Source organism: Dendropsophus ebraccatus, chromosome 5 (assembly GCF_027789765.1).
Source record: "Dendropsophus ebraccatus isolate aDenEbr1 chromosome 5, aDenEbr1.pat, whole genome shotgun sequence".
In the NCBI taxonomy this organism is placed as follows: Eukaryota; Metazoa; Chordata; class Amphibia; order Anura; family Hylidae; genus Dendropsophus; species Dendropsophus ebraccatus.
In genome coordinates this window covers 13,384,852-13,396,626 of record NC_091458.1, presented here as the reverse complement: position 1 = coordinate 13,396,626, position 11,775 = coordinate 13,384,852, and the positions used below count along the sequence as shown (strand labels likewise).

Below are 11,775 nucleotides of genomic sequence, written 5' to 3'. Positions count from 1 at the left end.
AAAATCAGTACAGAGTGATAAAAGCTGATGGAGGGGAGAGAGAGCTAAGAGTATAGAGAGGAGGGGAGAAGAAGAATATAGAGAAAGGGGGAGAGAGAGAGCTAAGAGTATAGAGAGGAGGGGAGAAGAAGAATATAGAGAAAGGGGGAGAGAGAGCTAAGAGTATAGAGAGGAGGGGAGAAGAAGAATATAGAGAAAGGGGGAGAGAGAGCTAAGAGTATAGAGAGGAGGGGAGAAGAAGAATATACAGAGAAAGGGGGAGAGAGAGCTAAGAGTATAGAGAGGAGGGGAGAAGAAGAATATACAGAGAGTGGGAGAGCTGATAGGGAGAAGAGGATGGAAGGGCAGAATAGTATAGAGAAAAGGAGGGCAGAGCAGAAGAAGTACAGAGAGAAGAGGAGGGGAGAGCAGAAGTACAGAGAAAAAAGGAAGGGAGAGCAGAAGTACAGAGAGAAGAGGAGGGGAGAGCAGAAGTACAGAGAAAAAAGGAAGGGAGAGCAGAAGAAGTACAGAGGGGAGAGTAGAAGAAGTACAGAGAAGAGGAGGGGAGAGCAGAAGATTACAGAGAGAAGAGGGGAGAGCAAAAGAAGTACAGAGAGAAGAGGAGGGGAGAGCAGAAGAAGTACAGAGAGAAGAGGAGGGGAGAGCAGAAGAAGTACAGAGAGAAGAGGAGGGGAGAGCTGAAGAAGTACAGAGAGAAGAGGAGGGGAGAGCAGAAGAAGTACAGAGAGAAGAGGAGGGGAGAGCAGAAGAAGTACAGAGAGAAGAGGAGGGGAGAGCTGAAGAAGTACAGAGAGAAGAGGAGGGTAGGGCTAAAGAAGTACAGAGAGAAGAGGAGGGGAGAGCAGAAGAAGTACAGAGAAGAGGAGGGGAGAGCAGAAGTAGTAAAGAGAGAAGAGGAGGGGAGAGCAGAAGTACAGAGAGAAGAGGAGGGGAGAGCAGAAGAAGTACAGAGAGAAGAGGAGGGGAGAGCTGATAGAAATGGAATATGGAGAGGGAAAGGGAGTGCTAAAACTATAAAGGAGATGAGGTAAGAGTAAAGGCAGGAAGAGGAGAGGAGAGGTTTGCTAGTATAACAGAGGAAGAAGAGAGAAAGAGCTGAGAGAGGAGAAGAGACTGAGCAGAGAGCAAAGAGGAGAGAAGAGGGAGAAGAGCCAGCTTGAGCTAAGAGGAGTACAAGAGACAGCTAAGAGCTGGGAGAATAGAGCAGAGAAGAGATGTCGAAGAGAAGAGAACAGAGGCATGGGAAAAAACAGCTATAATTAGAGAGAGGGGAGAATATTTCTGATAGAGGGAAGATAGAAATCAGAAGAGAGAGAGAAACAGCAACAAAAAGAGAAGAGGAGAATAGAGAGTGAAGAGGAGTAGGGAAAAGGAGGAGAGAGAACAGAGACAGCGATAAAGAAGAGCGAGAGAGAGAGAGAGCAGAGTGGAGGAAAGGGGGAGAGTGCCGTGTGAGGGGAGAGAGCTGCCAGTGACGTCTACATCAGCCTCAGCGTCCGGCCTCAGACCTCCTACAATATGGCGGCTGCAGCTGCATAGAGCAGACAGGAGAGAAGGGACAGGGAACACTCTAGTGTAAGCTGCAGGTAGGTCCAGCCACCCTCCTGGACACAGCACCGAGGGGGAGGAAGCTAGGGCCCAGCAACACAGGGGTTAATCCTACCCATCATCCTCCTCCTCACAATATCTGCACCTGAAAATGGGGGGGGGGGTGTAACTGACTGCACAGCGCAGCGGAATATGTTGGTGCTATATAAACATAAGCTGTCTTCCATGATACGCATCATCCTGTTACTTCTCAGATGTTGTGGAACTACAACTCCCAGCATGTGATTGAGAAGCCAGGGAAAGCTGGGTAAAAGATATTGTTAGGCACTGCGGTCTGACCGCTCTGCTCTTGTCTTGTGTAGATTTTGGTTGGCGGGGGCTGGAGGACATGTTACCCCTGAAGGGGAAGGACAAAAAGCCAATGAGCGAGAGTGTCCTGAGCGTCACCCTGCAGATCATCTACCTGCTGACCGGAGAGGTGAGACATCTGTGGTGCTCAGCACTCCTCCATGATTTACACTGCAGCTCTGCTCTTTGAGAATACCACCAGCCCAGCTCAGCTTCATCATCTCCTCTATATTCACAGGATTATATAATGGTAAAGAAGGTGAAGGACCATGATGGGGTGAAGAGCAGGCCCCGACTACCAGACACGATGAAGCCCCCATCGCACTCCCTACTAGAGAGGAGGAACGTGGAGAAGATCCTGGAGCTGACCCACAAGATCATTCAGCTGCTGAGCCGAGAGGTGATGGCTGCGGGGGTACTGGGGGATGATGGCGGAGCCGCAGGAGGTGTCAGGGCGATGACTGTGCTGTCCTTCCCCGCCAGGTTCCTGTAAGGGGGTACATAGAGGAGCGTCGGGATCTGTACAAGGACATCATGATGGAGACACAGGAGCCCCCCACCATAGGATGTAAGTGTGAGACTCCAGTCACATTCAATGCTGCATCCATGATTCTTATACTCCAGTCACATCCAAATCTGCATCCATGATTTTTATACTCCAGTCACATCCAGATCTGCATCCGTAATCCCTATAGTCCAGTCACATCCAGATCTGCATCCGTAATCCCTATAGTCCAGTCACATCCAGATCTGCATCCGTGATCCCTATACTCCAGTCATATCCAATTTGCAGCTATAATTCTTATACTACAGTCACATCCAGATCTGCATCCATGATCCCTATTCTCCAGTTACATCCAGATCTGCATCCATGATCCCTATACTCCAGTCACACCCAGATCTGCATTTGTGATCCCTATACTCCAGTCATATCCAATCTGCAGCTATAATTCTTATACTACAGTCCCATCCAGATCTGCATCCATGATCCCTATACTCCAGTTACATCCAGATCTGCATCCATGATCCCTATACTCCAGTCACATCCAGATCTGCATTTGTGATCCCTATACTCCAGTCATATCCAATCTGCAGCTATAACTCTTATACTACAGTCCCATCCAGATCTGCATCCATGATCCCTATACTCCAGTTACATCCAGATCTGCATCCATGATACCTATACTCCAGTCACATCCAGATCTGCATTTGTGATCCCTATACTCCAGTCATATCCAATCTGCAGCTATAACTCTTATACTACAGTCCCATCCAGATCTGCATCCATGATCCCTATACTCCAGTTACATCCAGATCTGCATCCATGATCCCTATACTCCAGTCACATCCAGATCTACATTTGTGATCCCTATACTCCGGTCAAATCCAATCTGCAGCTATAATTCTTATACTACAGTCACATCCAGATCTGCACCCACGATTCCTATACTCTGGTCACATCCAAAGCTGCTGCCATAATTCTTATACTACAGACACATCCAGATCTGCATCCATGATTCTTATACTCTGGTTACATCCAAAGCTGCAGCCATGATTCCTTTACTACAATCACATCCAGAGCTGCCTTCATGAGTCTTATATACCAGTTACTGCCATAGCTGCCGTCACAATCCCTGCATTCTAGTCACACGTAGCGCTGCATTAATCATTATTATACTCCAGTCACATCCAGAGCTGCACCTCAAGGAATGCGACTGGACTATACAATCCATCTATCATTATGGGTCCTGTAGGCATCATCATATTGTGGATGCAGATTTGGATGTGACTAGAGTAGACATGGCCTCTGTGTAGGGGACTCCATTTACTGGGGGCTCTTGCAGATATATAACTTGCCATTTGGGAGTCTGGGAAAGCTGAGTGGCGCTCCATATCAGACCGGTCATAGAGATGTCACCCAGCTTTCCCAGAGACAGATGTGGCTGTGTCCATTCCTTGCAGGTGGAGACCCTCCGGCGCACCCTGAGACCCCGGCCCCTGCTCAGGATGGAGCCACAGTCTCACTGGATTGTCAGGTACAGTAAATGCTCCTCACGCCCCAAACTGTGTAACCAAAATGGTGCCACATTGCGCCAAACATATGGGAGACATCCTTATATCTGTTTCTGGGAAAGCTGGGTGAAACCAATATGGCCGCCATTATAGCTCCTATAAGAAGGTGTCATCCAGCTTTCCTGAAATCCTGAATAACAAATGTGTCCGGTTAACCAATGTTAGGTTTACATTTCCTTATATTACAGATGGCGTCACACGTGGAGGAGGCGGGGCCTGGTCATGTGACCTCAGGTGAGGAGGGGCCAGTTGCTAGCGCTACAACATTCTAATAGACTTTGAGGGAGATTAGTAACTTTATTTGTTACAACCAATCAGAGCTCAGCTTTTTTTTTTTTTTTTTGTTGATCTGATAAAATGAAAGCTGACTGGTGATTGGTTGCTATGGGCAATAAAACTGTTATCCATAGCAACCAATTACAGCTCAACTTTGTTTCGCCACATCAGAAATGAAAGCTGTGCTGTGATTGGTTGCTATGGACAATAATACAGTCTATAGGAAAACTATGTTGTCTATAGTGACCAATCACAACACAATTTTTATTTTGCTGTGGACAATAAGAAAAAGAAAAATTACCCATAGCAACCGATCACAGCTGACCTTTGTTTTGACAGATCAGTTACGAAATAAAAGCTGTGTTGTGATTGGTTGCTATGGGCAAATATCTGTCTATTGTCTAGGAAACTTGTCCATAGCAACCAATCACAGTTTGGCTTTCACTTTACAAGAACAGAAAGCTGAACTCTCGCTCTATACTACCAGGGAGCTCAGGATGAGCGCTTAAGGTGTATGCAATTTCTCATTTCTTCTCTTTGTCTTCTTAGTTTTGACACTTGGCGGCCACGAAATTTCCGAAGACGAATGTAATCAACCAATCCCAGCCACCAAAATGGTGCCATCACCAAGTCAGCTGAGCCCAGCCACCAGAATGGTACTATCACCAGGTGAACTGATCCCAGCCACCACAATGGCGCGACCACCAGGTGAACTGATCCCAGCCACCACAATAGCCACTACAATAGAGTCTTCACCAGGTGAACTGAGCCCAGCCACCAGAATGGTGCCATCACCGGGTCAACTGAGCCCAGCCACCAGAACGGCGTCTTCACTAGGTCAATCGGTCCCAGCCACCACAATGGCGCCATCACCAGGTGAACTGAGCCCAGCCACCACAATGGCACCATCACCAGGTGAACTGAGCCCAGCCACCACAATGGCACCATCACCAGGTGAACTGAGCCCAGCCACCACAATGGCACCATCACCAGGTGAACTGAGCCCAGCCACCACAATGGCGCCATCACCAGGTCAACCGATCCCAGCCACCACAATGGCGCCATCACTAGATCAACTGAGCCCAGCCACCACAATGGCGCCATCACTAGGTCAACAGATCCCAGCCACCAGAATGGCGTCATCACCAGGTCAACTGAGCCCAGCCACCACAATGGCACCATTACCGGTTGAACTGAGCGCAGCCACCACAATGGTGCCATCACCAGATCAACTGAGCCCAGCCACAACAATGGCGCCATCACCAGGTCAAGAAGAGAACTGCACCCAGAATTCCTCGTACCCGACAAGTAAACGGAGGAAAGGCAATCCTCTGCCGCTCAGACAAGATGCGGAGGGCGTCTGTACGGCATTGGAGGTGGGGCTTGCCAGCAACCTTCTCTGTCATGTGGAGGCGGCGGCGGATGGGACAGTGTACCAATGTCTGCAGTGCCACAACTGCTTCACCAACGCGGGCGACTTCCTGACCCACCAAGCCCTGCACGGGGCTGAGTCGTGGTTTCCCGCTTTTTACAGGGCGCCCACCTTTACCACATTAGACTTTGGCGCCAAGCAGAAGCCATTTGCCTGTCTGGACTGCGGTAAACGCTTTATGTATAGATCAGCGTTTACCCGCCACCAGCGGATTCACACCGGGGAGCGGCCGTTCGTCTGCTCTGAATGCGGCAAATGCTTCTCCCAGAACACTCACCTGGCGAAACATCGCCGCAACCATAAGGCGGTCGCCTAAACGCCAGGAGCCATATTGTACATGCTTCTATATCATAAAACTTTATTCACACCTCCCGTGTTTATATCTGTTCCTGGAAAAGCTGGGTGGGGGCCAAAGTGGGCACCATCAAAGCTTACACGGGATCCGCTACTCAGCTTTCCTGGATTCCTATCTGGTGATGTTCTCTATGTCTAAGGCATATTGGTCTTCAGGAGTCTGGGAAAGTTGGGTGACAAGCAATATGGCTGCCAGTACAGACTCCTGAATAATAGGTCTGGTTACGTGTCACCACATTTTACACTTCTATATGGGTGCTGGGAAAGCTGGGTGACATGTCCACTAATACAGCTCCCACATGGGGGGACACTCAGCTTTATTAGACTGCTGAATGGCAAATCAGTCTGGTCATTTCCTATTCCTATTATAGGCAGATCAGGGAAAGCTTAGTTGTTACAGTTCTCATGTGCAATGTTACACAGCTTTCCTAGACCCCAGAACGGCAAATATGACTTGTTATGCCAAGGTACGTGGCCCACTGCTGTATGCCTGGCAGGAAAGCTGGGTAGCATGCAGTATGGTCTCTGGTACAGAGGTAACCGCCACACTCAGCTTTCCGAGACTCCTGAATGGTAAATCAGTCTGATTACAAGAGTGGGTTATTCCCTATATTATATGCCTAAGGATTCTAGCATACTATTACAGCTTCCATATGGGTTACCACTCAGCTTTCCGATGCTTCTAAATGGCAAAGCAGTCTGGTTATACAGAGTGTAGTTTCTTATATGTTTATTATAGGTAGATTTATCAATAAGGGATCTGGTAAGGCTGGATACCATGCAATATGGCAGCTATACTGCTCACACGGGGGTTATATTCAGCTTTTCTAGACCCCTGATTGGTACATGTGTCTGTTACACCAAGATAATGTTCTATATATACGGCTGCTGGGGAAGCTGGGTGATGTGCAATATTGCAGCTACTAAAGCTCCCATGTGTGTTACCACTCAGCTTTCTTGGACCCCTGAATGGCAATGCCACCTGGCTACCCTGTGATTTGTTTCCTATTCCTATATTATAGGCAGATTTATCAATCAGGAATCAGGGAAATCTGGCTGAGGTGCAATGTGGCCTCTATAACAGCTCCCATGTGGGATGCCACTCATCTTTCCTTGACCCCAGAATGGCACATATATCTGGTTATGTGATTATTAATTCCCTATTACTTTATTATAGGCACATTATCAATAAAGAATCAGGGGAAGCTGGTTGGCCGCCAATACGGCCGCTATTACTGCTCCCATTGGAGCAACCACTCTGCTTTCCTAGACCCCTGAATGATGAATCAGTCTGGTTACATGGGGATTCCTTCCATATTTCCATATTATAGGCAGATTTATCAATATGATATAAGGAAATGCTGGAAGACATGCCGTATGGTTGTTATTTCAGCTCCAACACGGGTTACCACCCAGCTTTCTTATGCTACGGAATGACAGATATGTCAGGTATGCGTTCCCTATGACTATATTATAGGCACACTATCAATAAGAAATCTGGGCGGTATGTAATATGGTGGCTATACTGCTCCCATGTAGGTTACCACCCAGCTTTCTTAGGCTTCTGAATAGCAAATATGTCAGGTTATTCATTCCCTATTACTATATTATAGGCACATTATCAATAAGGAATCAGGGAAAGCTGGGTGGCATGCAATATGGGGGCCATCCTCCTCCCATGTAGGTTACTACCCAGCTTTCTTATTGTACTGAATGACTATATATATATATATATATATATATATATATATACACACACACACTATCAATAAGGAATCTGGGAAAGCTGGGTGGTATACAATATGGCGGCTATACTGCTCCCATGTAGGTTACTACCCAGCTTTCTTAAGCCCCTGAGTGGTAAATTAGTCTGGTTATGCAAAAATAAATTCCCTATTATTCTATTTAGGCAGATTTATCAGAAAAGACTCTGGGAAAGCTGGGTGACATGCTATATGGAGGTTATTACAGTACCCCCAGGGCTTGACACTCAGCTTTCCTTGACTCCTGAAAGGAACATTGCCTAGAAATGCCCAGTCTGGTATTGCCACTAAACTGGTTCAGGAGTCTTGAGAAGCTGAATGACAAACTGGGTTAGAATCGTACTGGCGGCCATACTGGTGATCACCCAGCTTTCCCAGGCACAGGAAGGTGGAAGGTAACCCGCTCTTTAGTGGCTGTGTCGATTTTCACATTTTTAAAATAAAAATAAAAATGAAGAATCTTTGCAATTAGACTTGTACACAGCTCCTTAGCAGAATTATATGTCGCCATGGTTACAGACTACCATCCTTCCCTTGTTTCTTCAGACACAGCAGAGTTTCCTGGGATCAGTAAATATTACAGCATCAGAGCTAATAACATGTATTTATTTATTGGAAATATAACAGCGCCACCTTGTGACCGAAATAACGCAACAAACCGGTGCAAGATTTAGTATAAAAATTGTGGCTGCACTTCCACTGTTGGCCACAGGTGGCGACATAGCACACTCTTTTCCCGTCTGAATAGACTAATGAGAGTTCTACAGTGGGCGTGGTCGCGCTTTAGAGGAAGCTGCACACGCGTCGTCATGGTAAATATTATAATATGCCGCCATTTTGGTGAAGACTAGTGCCAGCTGCCGTCGAGTATATTTGTTTAGATGTAGCTACACGCTACCGGTAGAAGGTAAACCCTGCATTGTAACTTTGCCCTCTAGTGTCGAAGGAAGGGTCTGACGTCATCAAGGCGCGTCTGGTGTCTTGTAATGTGAAAGTCCTGTATGTGTCTCAGTGATCTGTGTGCAGAGCTGTCTGCGGTAAGGGGTCACGTGCTGACTGCTGGTTTTTAGAGGGGACGGGGGCACAGCCTGGGGGGCAGCTGAGGGCCCCAGATAATAGTCACCAGAGTAGGAAGGGGAGCACTTTTGTAGCTGACCCTTTTCCCTGTGACCTTAAAGGAGTCATTGGAGTCTGGTGTGTGATTGTAGAGCCCTGAGGCTGCTGGTGGCCCGGGAGCGAGTGACTCTGCAGAGCCCACTGCCATCACATCTAGTTGACCTTAGTTGGGTCTCTGGGTTAAAGGGATTGTCCATGTCACCATTGAACACTCACACTGCAAGTCCTTGAAACCAGACAAGAGGCGCTGCAGCCGGTGTGTGAGGAACAGTGTACAGCTCATCTGTTGCCCCTCCCCTTTGTCTTATAATCGCTCCTCCTCTTTGTCCCATGTGTTGCCCCTTCTCATTGGCCCATGTATTGCTCCGTCTTGTTGCCCCTCCTCTTTGCCCCATGTATTGCTCCTCCTCTTTGTCCCATGTATTGTTCCTCCTCTTTGTCCCATGTATTGCTCCTCCTCTTTGCCCCATGTATTGCTCCCTCTCTTTGCCCCATGTATTGCTCCTCTTCTTTGTCCCATGTATTGCTCCTCCTCTCTCTCTCTTTGCCCCATGTATTGTTCCTCCTCTGTCCCATGTATTGCTCCTCCTCTTTGTCCCATGTATTGCTCCTCCTCTTTGTCCCATGTATTGCTCCTCCTCTTTGTCCCATGTATTATTGCTCCTCCTCTCTCTCTCTGTCCCATGTATTGCTCCTCCTTTGTCCCATGTATTATTGCTCCTCCTCTTTGTCCCATGTATTGCTGCTCCTCTTTGTCCCATGTATTGCTGCTCCTCTTTGTCCCATGTATTATTGCTCCTCCTCTCTCTCTCTGTCCCATCTATTGCTCCTCCTCTGTCCCATGTATTGCTCCTCCTCTTTGTCCCATGTATTGCTCCTCCTCTGTCCCATGTATTGCTCCTCCTCTTTGTCCCATGTATTGCTCCTCCTCTTTGTCCCATGTATTGCTGCTCCTCTTTGTCCCATGTATTGCTGCTCCTCTTTGTCCCATGTATTGCTCCTCCTCTTTGTCCCATGTATTGCTCCTCCTCTTTGTCCCATGTATTGCTCCTCCTCTTTGTCCCATGTATTGTTCCTCCTCTGTCCCATGTATTGTTCCTCCTCTGTCCCATGTATTGTTCCTCCTCTGTCCCATGTATTGTTCCTCCTCTGTCCCATGTATTGTTCCTCCTCTGTCCCATGTATTGTTACTCTTTGTCCCATGTATTGCTCCTCCTCTTTGTCCCATGTATTGCCCCTCCTCTTTGTCCCATGTATTGCCCCTCCTCTGTCCCATGTATTGCTCCTCCTCTTTGTCCCATGTATTGTTCCTCCTCTTTGTCCCATGTATTGCTCCTCCTCTTTGTCCCATGTATTGCTCCTCCTCTTTGTCCCATGTATTGCTCCTCCTCTTTGTCCCATGTATTGCTCCTCCTCTTTGTCCCATGTATTGCTCCTCCTCTTTGTCCCATGTATTGCTCCTCCTCTTTGTCCCATGTATTGCTCCTCCTCTGTCCCATGTATTGCTCCTCCTCTTTGTCCCATGTATTGCTCCTCCTCTTTGTCCCATGTATTGCTCCTCCTCTTTGTCCCATGTATTGCTCCTCCTCTTTGTCCCATGTATTGCTCCTCCTCTTTGTCCCATGTATTGCTCCTCCTCTTTGTCCCATGTATTGCTCCTCCTCTGTCCCATGTATTGTTCCTCCTCTTTGTCCCATGTATTGCTCCTCCTCTTTGCCCCATACATTGCCCCTCCTCTCTCTCTCTCTTTCTGCTGTGTATTGCTCCTCCTCTTCTTGCAGTACCCCCTCATTTCCGTCTCTCCCCGCCTCCTCTAGCTGTCATGGAACAGGAGCAATCTTATAGCGTGTGTGTATATATATATATATATATCTCTTTCTTGTAGCTGAAAACCTTATCAGTCAGTAGGAATCTCCTCTGTTACTACAGCTCATGAATGTTTGAATGCTGAGCTGTGATTGGTTGCTATGGGCAACAGAGACTATTCCTACTATGAGGCAGCGCCATAAATCTCCACCTGTGATTTTTTTTTTTGCAGGTGAACAATGTCGGCGCCCTCCGCGCAGGAGAGAAAGGCATGCTGGGATGCCAAGGACAAGTACTGGCGGTGTCTGGAGGACAATAGGGAGGAAGCAGCCAAGTGTCAGCAGATGAGGCAAAGCTTCGAGGGTCTCTGCCCCCGGCAGTGGGTATGTACCGTTATTACAGGGGAGCTCCGCCTCCTATGAGCATTGGCGCTACAGTCCAGTGCGTTCGGTCATGTGGATAGTGTTGTATTTGGCGGTTTGATTGAACACAAGGTCTCCATGACAACACTACTCCAGTCACCTCCAGAGCTGCACCTACAACTTCGCTGGTTAGACTGGCGCCCCCTGCTGTATCAGTGTCTGTACAGAGACCAGGGCTTTATGATACCCCTTCGGTAGTGAAGTGCTGAGCATCATGGGATATGAATGCAGCTTTGGGTGTGTCTGGAGGATGAGACCTGATCACCCTGTTGTGCTGTTGGTTGATCTTGTGATCTCTTTTCCTCCCCAACAGATCAAGTACTTTGATAAGCGGAGAGATTACCTCAAATTCAAAGAAGAACTAGAGTCCAAAGGATTTGAACCCGCAAAACCCGCCGGGACCACGTAGTGCCGGATCTCCCCGCCGTACGCCCACATCTCTATAGGAATATTTTATTATTATTTTATAAATCAGACCCGTAATCTCCAGAAACCAGCCGGATCCCGCGCTCTCTACACTGCCACCTGACTGGATCCGCCATTTTGTATTGATACTCTGGACAATGTTCTTAAATCTTCCCAGAAGCCGATGTTCCTGGCTCTGGCTGTTGTTGTATATATATATATATATATA

At 47.7% G+C, this 11,775-nt stretch overlaps 2 protein-coding genes across 5 annotated transcripts; both read left to right on the top strand.

The window, feature by feature from the left end:
• Window positions 1-1,006: 1,006 nt before the first annotated feature.
• Window positions 1,007-6,048, top strand: LOC138792283 (uncharacterized). 3 transcript variants are annotated; one of them, XM_069969531.1, is made up of 7 exons: window positions 1,007-1,030; window positions 1,914-2,029; window positions 2,138-2,299; window positions 2,383-2,467; window positions 3,862-3,935; window positions 4,161-4,206; window positions 4,798-6,048. In XM_069969531.1, exons 2-7 carry the CDS (start codon window positions 1,940-1,942, stop codon window positions 5,994-5,996), a joined length of 1,656 nt encoding a protein of 551 aa, XP_069825632.1. In that variant the 5' UTR covers window positions 1,007-1,030; window positions 1,914-1,939; the 3' UTR covers window positions 5,997-6,048. The 3 variants fall into 3 exon arrangements, with proteins under 3 accessions (XP_069825632.1, XP_069825631.1, XP_069825630.1); XM_069969530.1 differs by lacking the exon at window positions 1,007-1,030 and adding an exon at window positions 1,161-1,578; XM_069969529.1 differs by lacking the exon at window positions 1,007-1,030 and adding an exon at window positions 1,162-1,589.
• Window positions 6,049-8,635: 2,587 nt separating this feature from the next.
• COA6 (cytochrome c oxidase assembly factor 6) lies at window positions 8,636-11,759 on the top strand. 2 transcript variants are annotated; one of them, XM_069969534.1, is made up of 3 exons: window positions 8,636-8,704; window positions 10,952-11,102; window positions 11,455-11,759. In XM_069969534.1, the coding sequence occupies exons 2-3, from the start codon at window positions 10,959-10,961 to the stop codon at window positions 11,548-11,550; spliced, it is 240 nt and encodes a 79-aa protein (XP_069825635.1). In that variant the 5' UTR covers window positions 8,636-8,704; window positions 10,952-10,958; the 3' UTR covers window positions 11,551-11,759. The 2 variants fall into 2 exon arrangements, with proteins under 2 accessions (XP_069825635.1, XP_069825634.1); XM_069969533.1 differs by lacking the exon at window positions 8,636-8,704 and adding an exon at window positions 8,747-8,834.
• Window positions 11,760-11,775: the final 16 nt, after the last annotated feature.

Coding starts and splice junctions, on each gene's coding strand:
- COA6 (XM_069969534.1), top strand. CDS start 10,959: ATGTCGGCGCCCTCCGCGCAGGAGAGAAAGGCATGCTGGGATGCCAAG. Junction 11,103..11,454: donor GTCTCTGCCCCCGGCAGTGG/GTATGTACCGTT, acceptor CCTCCCCAACAG/ATCAAGTACTTTGATAAGCG.
- LOC138792283 (XM_069969531.1), top strand. CDS start 1,940: ATGTTACCCCTGAAGGGGAAGGACAAAAAGCCAATGAGCGAGAGTGTC. Junction 2,468..3,861: donor GGAGCCCCCCACCATAGGAT/GTAAGTGTGAGA, acceptor CATTCCTTGCAG/GTGGAGACCCTCCGGCGCAC. Junction 4,207..4,797: donor GCCTGGTCATGTGACCTCAG/GTGAGGAGGGGC, acceptor TTGTCTTCTTAG/TTTTGACACTTGGCGGCCAC.